Source organism: Hetaerina americana, unplaced genomic scaffold (assembly GCF_022747635.1).
Source record: "Hetaerina americana unplaced genomic scaffold, ioHetAmer1.1.p SCAF_2, whole genome shotgun sequence".
Taxonomy (NCBI): Eukaryota; Metazoa; Arthropoda; class Insecta; order Odonata; family Calopterygidae; genus Hetaerina; species Hetaerina americana.
In genome coordinates, this window is record NW_027286763.1 from 97,239,984 (window position 1) to 97,262,975 (window position 22,992).

A 22,992-nucleotide genomic window follows, 5' to 3' on the forward strand; every position below is an offset into this window, starting at 1 on the left:
TCCTCTGAGAGATCACAACTGTGCGAACTCAGTACCTAAAACGAAAAAAATTATGAAATCTAATTCTCCCTGAATGTGATCCAAGTATTAAACCAATAAATTTATATTCATCAGTAATTTGTAATAACGATAAGGTTCAGCTCTTTCACCTTAGAAACATATTAGTGATAATAGTAGAGCTTCTTTCACAGGAATAATTGTTTAGTTCACATTTTACCAAACTGAAAAATATCTTGCGCAAATTAAATTTTGAATGTTTACCTGGTATAAAAGGAAAGAGTATGGACTTATAATCACTTTTGCATTTTAATTTGAATGCAGTAGTGAAATTATATATAACTACAAGATGTAAAGGATAAAGAAGCCATGCATTAAAGCCTTTGCTCTCCTCTTACAATTTGGATGTGACATCATCGCTAACCCACCATCTAGTCCCAACGTGGCACACAACGGATACCACTTGTTTACCAAGCAGAAAGAAAATTTGGCCAGAAGGCATTTCTGCTGGCGTGATAGCTGTGGGAATACAAAATCTACCCCAGCACCTACAAAAATTGATAGATTGAAATAACATTATGTAAAAAAATAGAGAAATGCTATTGATTTAAAATGAGTAAATTACAGAAAATAACTTCTATATTTCTATAAAAATTGGAGACCTTAGTTTTGGGATTACCCTCATTTACTGGAATAGAGACAACATACACAGCTGAGGCCAAACTGAATATTTTATAGTTTTGAGACTCTTGTGTGGGCAACTATTTTCATTCATAGCGATTATCCACAAAAAATTTACTATGATAAAAGTTTGTGAATTAAAAACTTTTAGTTCTTACAAAAATATCTGCAACCGTACATATTGTTCACCCATCCAGTAAATGATATATCTGTCCCATAGAAATAACGTTTTTTTGGCTCACCCTTCCCTACAAATCCTATCTATAGATAAACCACTGGTAGATTTAATTGTAATGTATTAATTATTGTTGAGATAAATCTAATAAATGAACTTCAGCTATATTTTCAGCTTTAAATTAGTTTTATAGGGAATTATATCGGGCATTCATTTCAAAGGCTTGTTACAAGATGCCTTGATGTCCCAAGGATGGAAAAATCACAATTCCATCTATAATTCAGTAGGTACTTTGGCAAATTGCTTCTGTGCATGATGTTAGGCTAGGTGGTAATTGCCAAAATTGTATGACCAAGGATATGGTCAGATCCGTCAAATGATCACAATGATGCACACATCCCTCTTTGAAACAAATTTCTGTAGTCAATAACATTATGAAATTCATGTGTGAACTTGACATTTTCAGCTGCCATTCCAAAGGTTTTCAATATTTTACATAATTAGATGATTTAAATGAGTTACCATGGCATACATTTTATATAAATGTAGATTCATTTGAGTGAAAGGGGTGTGATATCATTTACAATAGAGCATTAAACGTAATATAATTGTCTTAGCCACTTATTTTACAGATGGGTAATATTGAACTAGTAAACTCTCATCAGCGGTATTTTCCCCTCTGACTATGAAGAGGCCATTTACAATTTAAATGCCAGCACATTTTGCCAACTTTGATGTTAAAGATTATCTGGTTTTCATGCAAATCCAATGACAAGTACCATATGGATTATTGTTGCTTCAGAAAAATGATTCAGATTTCCATACTTACTAGGAAATCAAACAATTATTTAAAATGTCCGCGTCCTCAACAGCATTTCCATTTGGATTCTGAATTTTCATAAAAATTTTAACTCGATTGGCCCCATGGCAGGCTTAAATATTGTCAGGCTTAAATATTGTCAGACTTAAAAAATATTCTGCATGGAAGATGCATAATCTCCATTTTTGCGATTTATCCCTTCAAGTGGGGACGGAAGGGAGGGATGGGGGGGAGGTGGAGGACTCATTGGGGTCAGTTGCGAATGGATGTGGGAGGGGGTGCGAGAGGGGTGGAAAGAATGTATTAATGCACAGCATATGACGCCTGTTCAGAAAGTATGATGAATTTTAGCGGGTTACGTATATTTGATTTTTTTGTGGTGGTATGTTGGTACTTATGCCGAAGTTCAGCCATTTCGAATGTTCACTTAATTGTTCACAGCTGTTTTGCTTGGACGTGTTTTGGCTTGTCTTCGATTTTTGCCTGTTCCAAAAAAATGGATCATATATCTGTATTAAATATTGCGTAAAAAACAAAATTAAGTGCGGGGACGCATTCTGAATGTTGACTGTGGCATATGGAGAAGATACCTTGGACCAAAGCAATGTTTATTGGTGGTACAAAATGTTCTAAGAGGGCCGAGAAGATGTGAATGGCGAAGAGCGTGCCGAACACCTGACACGTCAACAACAAACAAAAACATTGATGGAGTGAAGGAAATAGTATTGGCCAATCGTTGAATCACCATAAGAGAAGTTGCCGAGGACCTAAACATATTGATTGGCATTTGATTTTTACCAATGATTTGGGCATGACACGGGTCGCTGCGAAATTCATACCAAAATTGCTTAATTTCGACCAAAAACACCAACGCATTAACATTGCTAATGAGGTGTTGGACTCTAGTCCATGACGGCCCTATTGGCTCCAGGGGGTCATAACTGGTGACGAATCATGGGTTTATGGTTATGACGTAGAAACTGAAGCTCAATCATCCCAATGGAAGCTGCAGCACAGACCAAGACAGAAAAAAGCACGCCAAGTTTGGTAGATAGTGAAAGTTTTGCCTACAGTTTTCTTCGATTGCAGGGACATAGTATATCATGAGTTCTTGCCACAGGGTAGCACAGTAAATAAGGAATATTACTGGCAAGTTATGCACCATTTGAGCGAAGCAATCCACCACAAACGCCTGGATTTGTGGAAGAACAATAATTGGCTAAAGCACCATGACAACACCCCTGCTTACACATCATTACTCATGCACAAAATTTGGGCCTAAAACAACACACTAATGATGCCGCAACCACCGTATTCCCCAGATCTGGCCCCCAGTGACTTTTTCTTGTTCCCGAAACTGAAGAGGCCCATTAAAGGATGACCCTACATTACGATTGACAAGATAAAGACTGCATCGAAGGAGGAGCTGAAAAAGATCACAAAAAATGATTTTTTGAAGCGCTTCAAGGATTGGAAAAACTGTTGGCACAAGGGTATAATATCTAATGGCGGTTACTTTGATGGGGTTAAACTAGATATTCATGAATAAATAAATAATTTTTGAAAAAACACAAAAGTCACGATACTTTTCCAACAGGCCTCGTATATACCAATTTTCACCAGGCACAAATATTTTTTGGCTCACAATAATATATGAAATTTAGTACGAAGACGATTCAAAGAAATGCAACTCTTGCAAATTTAAAATGACCTCTCTTCTGAAGAAATTTAGGTAAAAAGGATGCATTGACCTCCTTTTGGACTGATTCGTGTCCAGCTTGAGACTTTGCCCCAACGACCAAGTTTCTTCATCGTTCAAACCAATGGCCCACACCAAAATTTTGGCTGATCATTTGTTAATGTTTTCATACAATAACCCCATCACCAACTAACTCCCTGCCAAAGAGTCTTTACCAAGTAGAAATCTTCTATTGTAATTTCTACTTAAACCTTCATACTTCACTTCCTTCTACTTAACACTTCCAAGATATGTAAAACTGCACTATCTGCTCTAATTTATGCCCTCTTCAAACTCGACCTTCATCTTTCTCAAAAAATCATGTTTTGTTTTATATAATTGATGCTCATCCTATGCCTACAACATTGATTTTCCTAAGTGCTCAGCAATGATTTTAACCCTTGACTGACTGGAAAACTTAACCACAAATTTGATTTTATGAATTCCAAAGACTTTCATTTTCATCTGCAGCCCCCCCTTTCATCATTTCATGCATATAAATTGAAAAGCACGGCCTCACCCCCTTCCCAACACCGCCCATTCCAAGTACTTGAGCAGTCTGAAACACATAGAGGTTGTAGATAAATATACTAACCACAATCTTTTCTCGTATTTCTGTACTTCAACCATGAATTATACCCAGTTTACTCGACCGAAAGCCCAACCAAAAGCCATTAAAAAACTAAATATTTGATAATACAAATTAAAAACCAATTTCTAAAATCACGAAGCTAATGAATGTTATAATTTCATTTAATGTCCACGTCAGCAATGTTTAGGATAAATCAAAGCATAATGCTAATAAAATCAGAACACTTATTGGACTGCAATGAAAATAATTAAATGCAACACAATAAAACCAAATGTTTTCAGCAGGCTATTGACTAGAGCCTGGACTTTAAGAGATAGGCATAATAAATGTACGTGCATCAGTACAGGGGATGAGGAATGGCAGCCAAGAATATTAACAGTGAGATAGTGACCAGCAATCCACAATCCATTGTTACACGTGAAAGAACCAATAGTTGAGCAGTTTAATGAAAGTGAATTGGTCCTTTTGAGTGGATATAATTTGGGTCACTCGGAACAGGAGAATAATGGGAAGAGAGCAAAATCGGTAACAAAATTTTAGTCATAACACGCATTTGCTACCACAATATCATCCAAATAGTCATTTGCCCATCTTTCTTCCCTTATACAGTCTCCTAGGCTAAAACACTGATTAATAACCACTTTGCTTCAACTCTAGGGACATATAGGCCACTTTAATTATTGCTAAACAGAAGATGTATTTAAAAACTTTTAATTTCAAAGGAAAATATATTTTTAAAGGTTTTTAATTCTAAATAATGTTGAGTTGCACTCAGCAATGAAAATATTTCTCCAGCTTAGAATTATACTTTTTTCACAATGCCTCTTTTCCGAAATCATTAGGAGCACAATAAGAGTACCATGGGTTTCCTAGAATAACTGGTCCACCAACAATCCAGCCAATATAGTATGAAGATATTTTATTAAATTGCCAGTGAATGCCACATACATGACGTATGATATCAAGACAGCAAACACCTTCACTTCTCCTGTCCACTAGCATTTGAGTCAACCTCTACTCAATATATGCTCAGTCACCCTTTTTCACTTCTGTATGTAAGAACTTGATGTAATACCAAGTGATAACATGAAAATTACTATATAATTTCCATCGACCTTTCACATTACACCACACACTGCATGTACTCACAACACAAGAGTATCATAGCCTACAAGTTCAACTATTACTGAACTTTATGCAAAAGGCTTGCATTCATGGTGATACCTGTCATGAAATAATAAACATAATCAGTATTCTAAAATGAATACCATGGAACAATAAGATTTTTGGGGCAATATATTTACAAGGAATACATAACGTCATAGGATTATCTATCCCCGATGTTTTACACCTATCATATTGCTAACCTTGGTGACTTCCTAGCAAAACACCACCACCGGCATCAAAAAGTTACTTCAAGCATGTTCAATGCACATATAATCCCATGGGGACTTAAAGGACTTGCTCATCCATGGGGACTTAAAGGACTTGCTCATCAACTTCAATAACAAGTCACTACAATGACAATCACTGTAATGTGAATAATTTCACAAAAATGCAAATGAAAAGTGGTGAAGAAGTAAAAATAATAAGTTCGGGAATTACATAGAAATGGAATCATTTCACGCACTGGCAAAGAAATCATTGAAGTTTTCATATTTATAATGTACATTCATCTTCACTCCACTCAAGGCAGACCAAGGATGGACAGAGTTAATACCATCCATTAATCTTATCAGTGACATCATCACTTAAGTCTTGTCGATAAATAACATTTTAAAAACAGGAGTTCCTTCCAATTCCATTAAAGCATCACCATTGACATTTAATGATTTTTTCCTGTGAAATCACCATGAATTTGTTGCCTAGGAAGTTATTGTGAAATCATAGTGTGCAACCTCAAATAGTACACCCAATTCAGAATATTAAGAAAATATTCACATTTTTATCTTGGACTAAGTTTCACGATTTCACGACCAAATCAGCAATCAATGCCCTTTCAATTCACCGTCAAGAAAGGGCATGCGTGTGACAATTTTACAATGAAACAATAATAGACAATAAAAGGTAAACAATGAGGACTGCTAACTGAAGGTTTATATCAAGAATAAGTATATAGCTTATTACCCAACTTCAACTCTTTTAAATGAATTACCACTGCAAACAAAGGTCATTTTAGCCAAAAAATTAAACAAGTAACAGTTTTCCAACAAGCAAAAGCATTCTGTTAGTGAAGACACTTCCCTTGTACTGGAGACATTCCTGTTCAGCGTTTGTACTCACTTTCTCCATAGTTGATAATGATCACTTACAAGACTATGTCCAACTTATACCAACATAGCAGCTCATTTATTTTACCCTTTATCCTTTTGGAACTGTAACATCCGAATAATTCTTTTATCCTCATTTCACTCATACTTTTGACTGACACACCATCACAGTGCATGCTGCCAACTTCGGAACCCAAACAGGTCCAATTGTGAGGATAAGTTAAGGCCACGAGAAATACCCAGAAACTCCCGTTGCCATGGCACCAAATTGTCCATTAGAGTCTCTTCTTTGACAAATTAATCTGTGTACACAATGAACTGTTGGTCTTCAGGATTAGCAACCTCCACCTGCACATACTGAGGTTGTTGTAGCTGTTGAGCTTGGAGACCTTGAACAGGACGACTCATACTGTTTCTTGACCTATAAGAAGATTTAACATTACCATTTAATGAACAGATGTGAATTTGACTGTAAAATTCTGAACAATCACAGGATTACTTAAGCATTGACATACAAACTGTTTACCCACTAAGTTTTGCAGGATAAATTTAATTTTTTTAATAATTAAAATATCTGTGAAGAGTGGATAGTTGTCCTCCAATGCGCTTTGATGCTAATTCTAGTACAACTACCTTACTACACTAACACATAATAACACTATTAAGGGTATTCCTCTGACATTTATTTGACATACACTATTATAGAATTGCATCGGTTAAATTTTCATCTAAAACTCTACAATTTTGCAGCCTGAAGCATTACATCCAAAATGATAATTTGAAGTGCAAATAAGTTGGGCCATTTTACAGAAAACATTTCAGGACTGGAAACGATAACTTTTTGCACCAGGGCTTCAAGGTTAATCTTCACTTAGGAAAATATATCCCACTGTTATGGAGAAATTGACTTTGTGGAATTACAATATTTGCATTAGTTGAGAAGAACTCCTTTTAAAAGTTATTTTAAATAATTTCATATTAATTACTAAGAATTTGCTAGAATTAAATAAATAACTTTAATTTATAGTGAGCATAGACTCAAAAATGAAGAGGTCTATTGAGAGAAGCCTCTAGGACTCGCAAAGGGGATAAAAATCCAGTTCGGATGCACATCAATTTCTTAAAAATATCTGATCATGAGAATATTTTCATCAGGTCTTAAAAAAAACGGAGGCAACCACCTTGAAAACAAACTGACTTTAAACATCCAAACATCAATGTATGAGCATAAAAAAATGAACTAAGACATTTTTTTTACAAAGCAGCACACAGGAAATCATTATTTCACAATTAATATCATACAAAACACCAGGCACATTAAATCTAAAATGTTAGATTTAAATTGAAATATTTTTAGGCTGCCAGTTTTAAGTAAGGTAACTATGGTAAATACATTTTGTTTTCCCCAATAAATTCTATGTCGGTAGGGAACTATGTAGGTAGGGAACAAGGTAATCCAATGGGATACTGTGCTGAACCACTGCCCCCAGGAGGGCCTGGGTTAAATTTGTGGGGATGCCTATAGGTACCCTTAGCCCCATTTTCCAACAGCCAGTTCTTCTAGGGAAACGTATTATACAAGGTACAGAGAAAGGAACTGACCCCTCTACCCTGCTAAGTGGATTGCCCACACTGTTGGGTTCAGTACTGGGTGAAAACCCCTCACTTAACAAACTGACCTTAAGGTTGATAACTGTGGTTGTCTTCCCACATTCTCCCCCAAAAGCCAACGGATATTGAGGGATCTGGGTTCGAGTCCCAGTCAAGGCGAATGATTTTTACGCTCTGAAATTGTTGCATTAAAATGCACAATAGCGGATGACTCCGTTAAAAGTTACTGTTGCGGCATCTCCCGCAGTTTCTTTGGAATTTGCCAAAATATCTGATTACAGTTTCTATATTTTCAAATTCTTGCAATTGAAAAACATAAATTACTTCATACACATCATAGGCTGTGAATTATCTACCATGAAAATTGGCTAGTACCATGTATAATCCACTTGACTCTGTACTTATTCGTAAGTTTTTCAGCTGACCACACGTTTAATAAAAAATGTCACCTCTATTTCAAGTCTGCTGTATATTCCATTCCTTTGAAACCAAACATTAAGGCAAAAGAATAAAAGCCATTGATTTGTGTCATCACCAATGCGAATCCACATTAACATTTGCTATACTAAGTATTGGCAATCCAAACAAGTACATAATGAGCACTTCACCCTTTAGAAAGCAGTTTTATGATTGCGTTTCAATCACCCCTCACATAATGAATTATAAACATTGGACGTTGTGTCTTTCAATTCCTTTTTAAATGATTACCAGTTTGCGGTCTGTGCCTAATTCTTGGAAAACAAGTCTACTTTTACATTATAGGCGGAGCATCAACATCAGTCATTGAATAATTAACATACACGCTTAATTAACAACCCAAATTTTAATATAACAAGAGAATGCAATAGAAATGTAAAAACAATAGTTATTTGCAATAAATTAATAGAAATTTCTTTTAAATTTAATAAAATAATGATAACCCATATTCTTTAAGATGAAATGCATGGTCCTGTGTAAATCAAAGAATTTTTTTCTGAGGCTCGAACATAGGTCTAAGGGTGATATTTTAACCACTGTTTGCAACAAAATCCATCAACTTATACATGTAAGTGTAAGGGCATTATACAATACACTTTGTATAATTTATGTTCAAGATATGATTCATATTTCACACAGTTATCATTTGTTGTTAGAGGGTGACAAGCAGCAAGTTTCTAATCCCAAGTTCTCAAAGACACAAAAATCATTGTTCACAATTTTTGCACTGTCAATTGTACTACCTTGGTTCTCTAATTCAGCTGCTGCTACATATGCAAATATTTAAGCATTTTCCCATGATGCACAGCCATCCATGGGTGTATATAATTGATTAATAAAAAGTTTTTAAAATCTGATGACTTGATAATCCAGCTAATGATGAATCAATACCCTTTCCATGAGTTTTGGTGTTCTACATTTGAGTTTTTGAGTCTTTTAAAAATCTAAATGAATACTTTGTTTAATTTAGTATTCAGAATATTGATGCAAGCCCATTTAAACTCTGAAAATGAGATAACCATGACCCTTTTGGAAAGTGATATTTCTGTAAGGATTAACCAACAAAAACACAAGTGGAAAAAACTATGAAGTTGCAATCTCACCAAAAAAAAAAGATTTTAAATAAATGAAAATTTGAATGATGCAAGAGTTTTATGTGCTGCTTATTAATTGAATTGGGAAAGACTCTATGCCCATGTATAATACAGTATATCAGTAGTGATGTAGTGTTAGAAGGAAATAATCATTCTTAGGAAGGGGTATGCACCTGGGAAAGAGTATGGATTCATATTCTTATTTAAAGAAGTACATAGCACCTACCCAGGTGTACCCTTGCATGGTCAAATACAATTGTAAACACAGCAGACCTGAGCTAAGGTAAGACATGAAGGAACGAGGAAAATGACCCAACAAAAAATTATTTTACAAAATCTGGAATTTCAAAGACATTCCTACACAGTAACACCTATTATATTATTCATTTTCATTCCTATTCAGGTAAATTTAGAATTGATAAAATTGTGAATTTTGTCCCAACAATACCAACCGTTGCTAGAAAATATGTACAATGGGACTAATTAAAAAAAACGAATGAATGAATTTCAATGGTTAAAAACAAGTTGTTTATGACCAGGATACTATTTTTGATCTGCTTATCATGTGGCACAACATAAAAATGAAAAGATGTTTTCAATTTTGAGCTTAATTTTTGTCGTTTGGAGGACAAATATCCCCAAGATATACATTTTCAAACACTCACAGTCATATATTTACTGCTTATACATAGAGCAACAACACCAATGAATCAATTACACTTGCTGGGGCCAATTTCACCATTTGTAAATTTATAGTGCGATTTTCATGTAGACTCAGCAGGCTATGAATGGAATAGGTATCACAAATACAGGTGCATTTGTAATCTACACCAGAGCAAATGGCACTGTTATTAAAACATTTGGAATAAAATTAGTAATTTCAGGCTTGAATCCGTGTACCTTATCCATTACAGGAAGAAAAATTGCAGCTTTGTTACATCAAGTGAAATTGACCAAGTTGAAATTTTTCTTTCTGTGGAACATTTGGATGAGAATCAGACTATTTCCAACAAAAATACACCCCAGAAAATAAGAAAACAATAATTTTAAACATTGATTTGAAAGTGAGGTACTTACTTTGCCTTAGCATGGGTAAGAATATGAGATTTGAGGTTGGTAGACTGAGCGAATTTCTTGTTACAGCCATCGAATGGACAGACATAGGGACGATCACCAGTGTGTATCCTTACATGGGTTCTTAAATTAAAGTCTAACGAAAAACGCTTGCCACATCCTTCAAAGGTGCACTGAAAAATAAGATCAAAATAGTTAGTCTTAAAACAATTAAAAACAAACAGCAATGCAAATCCAGGCACAGTTTAATTTTCTCTAGACGTTGAAACCTTCATTGACTTTCAACAATGAACCATGTAGTTTGGCTCCCATTAACAATACAAAATTCTAGTGAATCCAGGTCAGAAAAGCAAAAATTAAGGCTCCAAAACTTGGTTACCATGAGCATTAAAGAAAACTCAACATATTAAACAGTTATAATAAAAAATGCAACAAGGTGACATCATCAACAAGTTGTTACTTTCTCTAAGCATTAAATAACCTAAACTTCAACTTTAAATAAATATTTATTCAAACTTTATATTAATTTTCAAACATAGGTCACAATTTGAAAGACTCTCCATTCTCGGGATGTCCTTGGTCACCTTCGACCTGAAGACACTCATTGAAACACGGGTGAAACTGTTGTCAGAAAAACAACCTATGCGGTGACATCCCGAGAATGGAGGGTCTTTCATCTGAACGCCGTGAAAATCTACAATCCCATAGTCACAATTTTACGAAAATAGTTGAATTGGCTTCAGGACTCCTACACGAATCTTCCAAATCGAAAAATAGTAGGTATGGTGAAATGACAAGGATTTCTCATTGGTAATAAATACCAACATCAATGAAATTATCTTTGATTTAAAAAAATTGAGGTCCCAAGCAAAGCAATTATAACAAAGTAATTACACAAAGCAATTATAAAAGGAATGAAATCACATGCCACCATACTTGGTTCTGGGACTTATTTTCTCATTACAAGATATTTTCAAGGCACTTGTTTATATATATTTTTCAGAAAAATAATTCATGAGGAATGTATTTAAATGCACAAACACCACTTCAACCTGACATGATCAGCTTGGAATAAAGCAATAATTTTATGAAATAAACCTACAAAAGAAATAATAAAATAAAAATTTCTAAGATTCATAGTTTACAACTGAGGTTATATCACTAGAGTGATTTAATATAATGTGTTGATATTTTTAACTCCAGCAAGTAATGCTCTGAATACCAAGCCACACTTTGGGCAAGGACAACAAGCTTGGTCTCATGCACTTCATGCATTAGTGTTCAATAATAATTATCATTAATTTAATAGTTGAAGTCAACCATTTGGTCTGGAGATAACTTAAGGAGGCAAAAAAGAGATGATACAAATATTAACAGTACAGGAAATAAAAAATATTTACAAAGACAAAAACAACAATCTCACAAAAATATACATGAATTTTTTCTCAGCCAAGTTGTTTACGTTGCAACGTTAGTTGGGAAGGGCACTAGGATATTTAGGGGCATAACATTCTGTTCTTCTATCCTGAAAATACAGAAGGAATGCTTTCTGTATTAGAAAAATGCCTTTGCGGCTCAATGTAATAACTATGGTCTTCCCTTCCAATATAATAGGTCTTTTCAAATCTTTCTGAAATATGTTTCCATGCAGCATACCTAATGTAAAAATAGACATATGCACTTAAGGCATGCTCTCCTTAATAAATAACTAAAAATATTTTTCATTTTCAATTAACGAGATTTTGAGTTAGCCCTCAATCAGAATTCTACTCCATCGTCTGAACCTACAAACATGCAGTCGAAATAACAGAAAGATAAGGTGTTTCACAGACAATTTACAATCAAACAATGTCTAAATTAAATACAGTTAAATCCCATATTTGCATTATCAGAATACATGTTTTCCCACCACTTACAATAATATTATCAGACCCCTTAAAATTTCCTATCATATATATGTGGAACCTTATATTTATGTAATTTCATGCTGTTTTCCCACTCTTAACATCACTAAGCGTTGGATAAAAAATTTCAATTTAAAAACAGCCATAGCTAAAGCTAAAAAAAGATGGGAGGGAGAAGATATGTGAATGGTATAGCGAAGAATTTGAATATGGCAGGCACTAGTGATTGAAATGTGAATTACTTGAACTCATAACCTCAGTCTGACAGGTAAAGATTAGTGCTATGAAAGAATACAGCATACGACTAGGAGTTAGCTACAAATTAATGCGCTGTAAGAACACCTGTGGGAGACTTCATACCGAAACACAAGTTGAACATAAGAGGAATGAAAATGACTTTGACCCAACATGATGAAGCATGAAAAACACAAGAACTGGAGACTGACAACCGGGGTCATTTGCACTGCCTTGATGGATTAGATATAACAGCGATGGGCTCCCGAATAAGTAGTATTGAAACTTGCTTTATCACATCAAAGCTACACAGAATCAAAAATAATTATGTTTTCTTCACATAATTATAACGTTGGATAACTGTTTGCACCAGTCGAAAAGTAGGACAACTCAGATTCCCAGGTCTTAAGTGATTCCCAATTACCAAAGAAACTGCGGGAGATGCCGCAACAGTAACTTTTAACGGAGTCATCCACTAATGTGCATTTCAATGCAACAATTTCAGAATGTAAAAATCATTCGCCTTGACTGACATCCCAATTAAGGCAAATGATTTTTACACTCTGGAATTGTTGCATTGAATTCCCAATTACTTTGGAATATACATTTTATTGTGCTTGACAATGGATAAATAAGGCGAAAAACATTTTCAACCAAGGGCAAAATAAAAATTCTGAAAAAGCTGATTTTCATGATGGAATCTGAATTGATATGGCAAAACATCTGTGATTGCAGGCCTCTAAAATGAACACAGTAGCGAAAAACCATAATTTGATTTTGAAACGTTCAAGCCAGAAGAATTCCTGTCAAGAATTCCAAGTATGACGAATTACTGAAAGAGAAGTTTTTAATGGATAGATGGTCAAATATACCTGTGAATAGTGTCATCGAAATAGAAAAAGTATTGCACCTACCCACAATATTGGGAATCAAAGATTTCACACTATCCCAATGGTTGGTTAGACAGGTTTAAATATGGGCACAATCTTGTGTAAAAAGGTGACGATGGCGAAAGTAGACACGTTGACATCGAGACTGTAACTCAGTGGAAAAAGTTCCAATTTACTTAACTTCTTGATGGCTATAGCCCAACAGAAATTTCCAATACAAATGAGACATGTTTTAATGTGATGCCAGCAAAAACACTGCTTCAGAAGTAAAAATGTCATGGAAAGTCATGGAAACAAACAAGGGCACTGTCTCATTAATCACAAATGCAGAAAAAGCGAGAAGCTTCAACCACAAGTGGTTGGCGTACCAAAGAATCCTCGGTACATCATATATGGGAATGCCCAGAAGTACCTGGCCTGACCTAGAGATGGCAGTAGTTGTTTGAAAAATATCACCATATCAGAAAGTATGCAATCTATATATGTTTAAAGTTTGAAGATGCCACATTGTTTAGTATTTGTTTGGTAGCCATCAATAGTGTACACTTTCAGTGAATTAGTGAAAATTAGTCATCATTATGTGATACAATGCCTTTACTTGAGAGGCCTCAGCCTAACCAATATAAAAGCTGTAAAAGTTTCACAGCAACAAAGTAGAATTTTTGTGCTATTTCATAACCATGGATGAAATATAGGTCCATTACTTCACACCCAAGACAAAAGAACAATCAAAACAATGGATTCAAAAGGGAAAACCGGCTCCAAAGAAGGTTATGACCATTTCAACTACAGGCAAGGTCACGGCGTCGGTTTTTTGGGATGCGCCCGCGATAATTTTCATTGAATATCACGAAAAAGGGATAACTATCAACAGCAAGTATTATGCAAACTTTTGCAACGTTTGAGCAAAGAAATCAAGCAAACATTGCCACATTTGGCTAAGAAGAAAGTGTTGTGTCATCAAGATTCACCAGCTCACAAATCCGTCATTGCTATGGCCAAAATTCATGAATTTAAGTTTGAATTGCTACTCCATTCACCTCATTTGCCAGATTTCGTCCTCTCAAATTATTTTCTGTTCGCAAACTTGAAAAAATGGCTCAGTGGTCTAAGATTTTCCAACCGTGAAGAAGTGATGTCGGCAGTTAATGGCTATTTTGAGGAGCAAGACAGTTATTATATAAGGGATATTGTACTTATTGAACATCGCTGGGAAAAGTATATAGAGCTGAAAGGTGATTATGTTGAAAAATAAATAATTTTTTTCCCCAAGTTTTTGAGTTTTCTTCGTAGGGTTGGTACTTCTGGGATTACCCTCGCAGGTCAAACATGTAAAAACGTTTCTCACTAGACATACAGTATTTTCCAAAACATGAATGTTCTCAGAAATATTTCTGGATGAGCATCAAGCTCTGGATGCTATAATGATCACCTACTAAACCGACCTTCGGGTTGATTACTATGCTTATGGTTTTTATGGTGACCATTTAATTCCAGTTGAAATTATTAGTGATGATGATAATATAAATAATGACTTCAGTAATTAAGAATGTAAAAATGAAAATTCTCCCCACTCAGCTATTTGCATTTTCTCACATTTTACCTAGAATGCCCCTAGAAAAGTTCAAATGAGGAATTTTAGTGAATTCATTTCTCATGGCTACAATGCAAAATGTGATTACGAACTCTGGTAAGTTATCCAGAAGTCATAGTTGAGCTCTGCTCACCCATATTGGAACTCACTGGTATGACTATGCCTTTATCAGCAATTAAGAATTTACTGCACTCATCTTCAAGTTATCTCAACTTTGGTATGGTGGAAACAATTGTTTTAAAAAAATATAATTATCCTTGCAAAAACATTGTAAAGAGAAAGGAAACCTAAGTAATTTAATGTATAGTTTTGTTGGAAAGACAGTTCGAAAACTATCTTACTTATACTATGACTGGGCTTTAAAATGGTGCTCTGCGGCATAAACATAAATGGAATACAGAAAGACCATATTCCTAGGACACCATTCACTGAATTTTCCAACACATCACTGTCTCAATTATGTAATGAAATATAGCCTGCTTCAAGAAGATAATATAAATGGATTTGCAAAATGGATTCATATGAGGCGAAAGCGTGAGCAAAACATTAGTTTACATTTTTACTAGACTCTCCCCACTATGCCTTCCCCAACTGCTCAAAACACTACCATCTGGCGATCAAAAAGAAGATACCCAGCAATACCTTTTTTGCACCTGTTCCTCATCAAAAACAGATATGGACAACAACCAAACAGACACTCAGGTGGGGAGCATGAGGCATTTTGCCAACCTGAACTAAATCTTCCATCCTTCTCTTGGATGCATCATTGCACTCGCGCCTCCTTCAGTGGCATATACACCTTCAATTGAATAAATGGACTGAGAAATAAGTGCAGAAAAGTTAACTTTTTCAGGTTTTGAGAACGAAATCTTAACTAACAAGGAGCCAGTAAATCTTACTATTAAGTCAATTTCAACTTAAGAGCACACATACAAGATAACTGAAAGCATCTTCCTAAATATATACTTTATTTTCGAGAGACATTCCATCCCCTCCCCAAGTAACACCCAAAAGTGCTTTGTCATCGCAACATTCTGCTTGGCTAAGCTGAAAGCTCTTTTTCCATGAAACTAACAATGGCATTCTTATTAAAATTCTCCCTCCACATTCCTCTCTCACTTAATATAATAACTTAGCTCTGTTGTATTTCATTTACGAGAAGAATGCTATTTAAGTGCAATGGCCAATCCATTTTCAACATTGATTAATATTTGTTCCATTGTATCACGATATTTGCCAGAGAAGATCAAAACAAATGCTCTGAAAACTGGTTCTTACATAAACACAATCCTAATTATAATACATTAATCAACATTGCAGTATTCTGAAATGTCAGCAACATTACCAAATACTTAATGTTGTAATGCTAGTGAAAAGTAAAGTGGACTGCATACATGGAATAGTTATCATTGTTAGTGTACCTCATTCATCAAAGGTAAATTGGTCCCATTAAGGTTCCATTCTGCTCAATATAGTCAAGATTAATTTGAAACTTAAGCTGTACCATTTAGTAATCTTCAAATCTGTAACCACACAGGGGTACACAGGGAGATGGTGGTCACGTTATCACCAAAAACAAGGGAACCTGAACCAATCTAAAAGTCTCTGGACTCTCATGAGCAACACAAGCTCAACATTAAAATCAATGCATTACACACTCCATGGGATGCATCTCCCAAATAATCTCAATGAATGTTTTTGATCCAGTTCACTAAGGGACTATATATTTTGCAATAAAAAATTATTTCAGGTGTTATGCTGGGGCATACAGTTCAAGACTATGGTGAAAGGGATCATAAAGGGATTCTGGAAGGCCATCTGGCAGCTCAACGCCAATCAGTTTTCTGATACTCTAGCTAAACCAGAACCCACCCCTTCCCAAAATAACAACTGTTCATGGCATGCCTCTACTTCAGCGTCCCAGTGTTTCCCATCTTTTCCATATCTGGGGACCAAATCACCTAGAAACTTTTTCCAACTTGGTAATCCTTTGCTTACAAGGTGATAACTTTTTTGCAATGGAGAGAATTAATTGATACATAGCAAGTCATTCTTCACTGTTTAAATTAATTACGTTTTTTCAGTGTTTTTCTTTGAGATAAGCTTCAAATAACACAGAACCCCTATTCTCCCACCATTCTTGCTCATGAAAACCCCCAAATTGATTTTCCATTATTAGATTTAAAGAAAAAACATAACTATGTCTAAAGGGATGGGATAGTTAAGGAATTAACTACTAAGTATCCGTTAAAGATGATAAAAAAATAACTTTTACTCACTTGAAATGGTTTCTCTCCAGTGTGCACCAACTGGTGTCTCTTAAGTTTTGAACTCTCAACGAAAGCCTTTCCACACTCAGCGCACACGTGAACACGAGGCCCATGTGTGTGTAAATGCTTCCTCATGGCAGAATTGTCTCGGAACATTTTGGTGCATCCCTGAAAATGAAGTCATACAAACTGAACAATGATATTTAATAAAAACAAATAAGTCACACTGTAAAGACTTCTACAAAAAAATGAACTATGTAATGGGTTAGCATGGATATGCAGGATTAAAGCTTCATGTCTGAATTGGAGACAATTAATTTTAGATGATTAATACAAATACTTTGTACCAGATGAAAAATAGCATAGATAGCTGGTAAAGAAGGTGATTATTATTTCAGTTGCTGTTTCAACTACATGCACTTTTGCATGCCTTACCACTTAAATACAAATTACCCAGGAGAAACCCACCACAAATCATTCCCAACAATAATTCTATAAATAATGCAAATTCAATTCAATGTGAGGTAAATGTGCACATTTCATTTACATTAAACAATTAAATACTTTGTTCAAAAGATTATCTTTTCCTGAAGGTTGGCTCCTAACGCGACAGAGATGGTGGACTATTACTTGAAAAACTCGAAACATTAATTTAAAATCTTCTTTTCTTATCTTAAAAGGATGTCAGGCACCCACCCCATATGGGTAATATCTCCACGTTGAAAATTCTATTTATCCCTGAACGATTTCCCAGCCAGTAACTTTCATTGGTCCTGCCATTATGGATCAAAATGTGGAATTTGATTGCAAATGTTGATAAACTTCTTCCGGAGTTGCCCAAAAAGGTGGGTCTGACATTGCATTATTTCAAACCCAAAATTAACTCCAGCTGAAGTTAATCATCAAAGCTGTTTTAAACGGTGTGATCCCCGGTGAAGATTTGGCAGTCATGATAACTCACATTAGCCCCTTACTCTGTGGTTACGAGTGACGCAATAACTCTACCAGAATGTTTCAATTTAATCAAAAATAAGCAATTAAGGTAAGGCTATATATATATATATATATATATATATATATATATATATATATATATATATATATATATATATATATATATATATTACATATATATATATACACACATATATATATACTCATACTGAATGAGTTGCTCTACATTAAAAATTCAAATATGTTCACAATAGAAGAGGCTACCGGTTATATATCAAGTGGCAACTGGCTCCAGGTGGTGGCAAAAAGGCGGGGAAATTTACATTTATATTCCAGAGGAACCACCATTCTAGAAAAACATGGCCAGTCATGAATGTGACCACATGGTGGAATTGGTTGCTAAGACATCTAAACATTCATTTTAAGCAACGGAATAAATAAATTGCAATATTCAATAAATGCAAGTAAGTATTATATGAGTAATATGCTAAAGAAAAAGAATACCAGTCAAAATGAAATTTCATAAAAATTTATCACTGAAGTAATTCAATTAGAAACATTAGGCTATAATATTGAATGGAAAATAGCCATAAAAGGTAATTTATGAATTGCTATATTTCAAGCCATGGGACTGGGCTTACATAGATTAAATACATTTCCACTTTCTTTAGTGTCCAAAATCCAAACAGAGAAAAATCATATTTTTTAATCCCATTTGTTAGTTCACTTTCCTTGAGGCTCTCTTATTCAGCAGCATTAACAAAGGCAAAAATACGCCATAATCAGTGGAACCCTACTAAGATATGGAAATGATAAAAATGAGGTCATGGGACTAATTTGTAAGATAAACTCATGAGTATTGATAAATATGATATTAACTGCAGATGAGGAATTAACTGGGAATGTATAATTGGCAGTCATAGTATACGAGTGAACACAATTGATCACAAAGGACACTGCACTCAAATTATTAGAGATGGCACATATTGCGTTAATGTTCCAATTATACTGATCAACTCATCTGATTCTGCGTTCATCTCATTAGAAATGAACCTAACTATTAACACATAGTTTTCTACTTACCTTGTGAGGGCATGCTATGGTCCTGTCAATACTGTCGCTTTGTTGCTTCTTTGGCTTCACTCTGTGTCCCGGACTGAAAATAAAATACCAGAACGTCAACGCAAATAAAATACTGGCCGACGATCAGTAACATTGCGAAAATATAAAACAACGCGAGTGGGGCGGCAATTTAAATGATTGTTCAGATAAATGCTAAATGGAATAATTAGGTAACATTTACTGCAAAATTGGAATCATTGAGCAAGCAAATGGATTTTCTTTCACATAAAAAACGCGAACAAATTTCCTCCATAAGGTGAAATACATAATAAAAGAGATATATATAAATGAGAAATACACCAATAAATACTTACCGAGCAAATTCGGCTAACTGCTTCGGATCGCTAAGGTCCAACCCTGGAATTCCACCGGGAGGTATTTTCTTGCCAGTCATATATTCTGTATAGTCAGGATCTGGTTCAGGATTACTTCCTTCATCTACAAAGAGAAGTGTATACTCGGTCAAAACTGCCAGAGGGAAATTGGAACGACAATAGGACCATGATAAGTACTATTATCAACCTTGTTAAGAGCCCCACGGAATTTTTCGCGGGAATTTTCCACTACACAGTTTTCGCGTAGCATTCATATTGATCATGAAATTAACTACAGCTTGACATGAGGTGCACATTTCTTACGAAATCTTGACTCACAAAACCTCCAAACAATTTCAGCAAACATCTAAAGCGACCGACGACACCACGACCGGGATGGGAATTCAATCGATTAACTAGTCTGCCATTGCGCGTTCACAGGCCAGTCAAGGACAAACACTTAAATAGTATTTGTGAAATGAGCAAGGCATACAGTAACATATCATATACAAATAATTTAATATATGAATGAGTAATTTTAAAAATTCCTCGTTTTTCCAGTAATATACACTTCCACTCAATGCCTCGAAAGGGGTATGCTAGCGGAGCATGTCCGGATCGCGAATGAAAATGGCTACCCTCCGCCATCATATTTAGGAAGCCATTTTCAAAATATGGCTGCGCCCATGTATCCTACATGGCCGGCGAAGTATCAAAACAAAACAAACCAGTTGTTAACACGCCCCAAAAACATTATTACATCAATTACCCCAGTATTCTACATCACAAGAGTCCATCGCCCCATATCGATCAATGCTGGTGACGCATGTACCATGGCTATCACCAACGAAGACAAAGGCATAATGACATTCAAAGATACTTGAGCTGTCTAAAAGCAAATTTGAAGTTAAGTCACTGCAATAGTAATAACGACTCTTACCATCGTCTGTCCCGGAGGCCCACATTGTTACGGAGAATTCACCGTCCAAAGTCTTTATTTGAACTTGTTTCTGCTCCCATTTTCGAGTTTTTGTTTCCGAACCCACATCACTAGAAATATGTTCACTTGCACGTAATCTCCCACCACGTCTAGATTTTTTTGATCCTCTTCTAGAAGGTCCAGGGCTTGATTCAATGTATATTTCGTTTTCCGAGGGAACAGGAATTTGATCATAGACCGATAAAGGGTCAACACCACCAACTACTTCCTCTTGTGTTTGCAGAATTATTTCTTCACGTTCAGGGAGGGGCTGAAGTGCTATCATGGGAGGCCCTTCCACGTCACCAATAGTTGTTTCAACAGTCTCAACTGGTATATCCACAGGGATTTCTTCGATTTCAACCTCTTGAATTTCTGACTGTATTTCTACTTCACTCATAACATCTGACGACGCCATGTTGAAATTCAAAATGGTTGACCTTAGCTTGGATGCAGCAGCCAATGAAAAAACCTGCAATTACCAGTCACGTTACCAACGCCTACCGCCAATGCTACTGCTAGAGCGCAGCGCTATTTTCAAATGCATGCTAATTTTATTTTTCTTAGCCAGTTTAAAGGGAGAATGGACGACAATCGTACCTCCCATTGTATGAATTCCATATTTTATATTTTAAACACATTTTCGGAACTAGCGTATCAGGAAAATAACTGTAACGAGAGAGAATTAACATTATATTAACGCATAACTACCATTAGTGAAGAGACCTGAATTAGTCCTCCAAGCGTTCGTAAGATTTTTTTCTTATGTGCTTTATTTCTTCACCGACTATTGCTTTAAGGTAGAAAAGGTATATTTAAGGCAATTAATGAAATTTATATGTATCGAGGTAATAAAAAGGTGTACTCATGAAATAATTATATCCCTAACACATTTGGTAAATTACTCCTTCCTGAATTGTGTCTTTACAGATTATCTCAGAATGACCTAAATAAAACCAATATTTAAGCATTGAGACAAAAACTGTATCACAAACTATTGGCCAAATTCTGTACTGACTAATTTTTCTTATATATTAAAATATTGATGGTAATAGATTAATTGTCTTTCTAAATAGGAATAATGGATTAGATGAAGCCCAATGTGAATTTATGGAGGGAAAAGGACCCAATATGCATTGTGTTTTCGAAAATATTCAGCCCTGGACATGGATGAGTTCTCCATTGGCATTTTAATGGATCTGAAACAGTTATTGACACTGTCGATCATGCCATTCTATTGAGGAAATTAGAAAATATGGAGTGAGAGGTAGAGCCAAGGTGGTTAAAGTCCTATTGATCAAATAGAAAATAGTTAGCTCCGGTGGCTGATACCTTTTAAGACTCTAAGATGAAATAATTACACCTTGGAAAATAAAACCATAAACCTTGGGGTTCCACAACCGTGAATATTAGGCCCTTGCTTTTAATCATGCATATAAATAATTTACAATTATCTCAGGTAAGTGAAGGAATTGTCCTCTATGCAGATGATAAAGATGATATTGTAAATAAACAGTGATCTTCATAATTTGCAAAATGAGATAAATGAATTTATATCACAAATGATGAGCTGGTCTAATTCTGAAAAACTAACCTTAAATGCCAGCAAAACATTATTACTATTATTGGTAATCTACTGATTAAGGTAGTTTTTGGATGGGCACAAGCTGTCAAAAGGTACAGCGACAATTCCTTTGTTTATATTAACAAAATAAAACCTGACATTCAGCATTACAATAAGCCCTCTTCAATTCCAAATAATTCCTTCCTCCCCTCATTCCATCAAAAATACCTATCCTACCCATTCCTCGTTTTCCTCCACTCTGTCACTGTAATCAACATCCTATTACCCATTGAAGTGTTCAGTATCCATCTTTCCTGCAGCATTTTTATTTCTCTCCGGAGACCTCTCTCCTCCCCCATCATTCCTTCAAATGCCTATCCTACCATCTGTCACTGTCATCAACATCCTATTACCAATTGAAGTGTTCAGTATCCATCTTTCCTGCAGCATTTTTATTTCTCTCAGGAGACCTCTCTCCTCCCCCACCATTCCTACCACTTCCTCATTTGTCTCCTGTTCAGTCCACTTCACCCTTTCCATCCCTCTCCACGCCCGCACTTCAAAAGCAAACGACAAACTTTAAAAATAAGTATCACGTGTTTCCTATAAATGTTTGTGTTGGTGCAAAAAGTGGATTC

The 22,992-nt window shown here is 35.3% G+C and overlaps 1 protein-coding gene across 1 annotated transcript; it reads right to left on the minus strand.

The window, feature by feature from the left end:
• Nucleotides 1-4,251: 4,251 nt before the first annotated feature.
• LOC139688334 (transcriptional repressor protein YY1-like) lies at nt 4,252-21,208 on the minus strand. Its single transcript, XM_071585835.1, has 6 exons — nt 20,752-21,208; nt 19,812-19,935; nt 19,459-19,531; nt 17,431-17,589; nt 10,533-10,702; nt 4,252-6,694 (listed from the first exon to the last, which is right to left on the minus strand). Exons 1-6 carry the CDS (start codon nt 21,206-21,208, stop codon nt 6,571-6,573), a joined length of 1,107 nt encoding a protein of 368 aa, XP_071441936.1. The 3' UTR covers nt 4,252-6,570.
• Between the last annotated feature and the right edge of the window lie 1,784 nt (nt 21,209-22,992).

Excerpts from the sequence above, each read along its gene's own strand:
- LOC139688334 (XM_071585835.1), bottom strand. The coding sequence starts at position 21,208 with ATGGCGTCGTCAGATGTTATGAGTGAAGTAGAAATACAGTCAGAAATT. Across the intron at positions 17,590-19,458 it reads CCATAGCATGCCCTCACAAG|GGATGCACCAAAATGTTCCG; the intron begins GTAAGTAGAAAA and ends CTTCATTTTCAG. Across the intron at positions 6,695-10,532 it reads CTTACCCATGCTAAGGCAAA|GTCAAGAAACAGTATGAGTC; the intron begins GTAAGTACCTCA and ends ATCTTCTTATAG.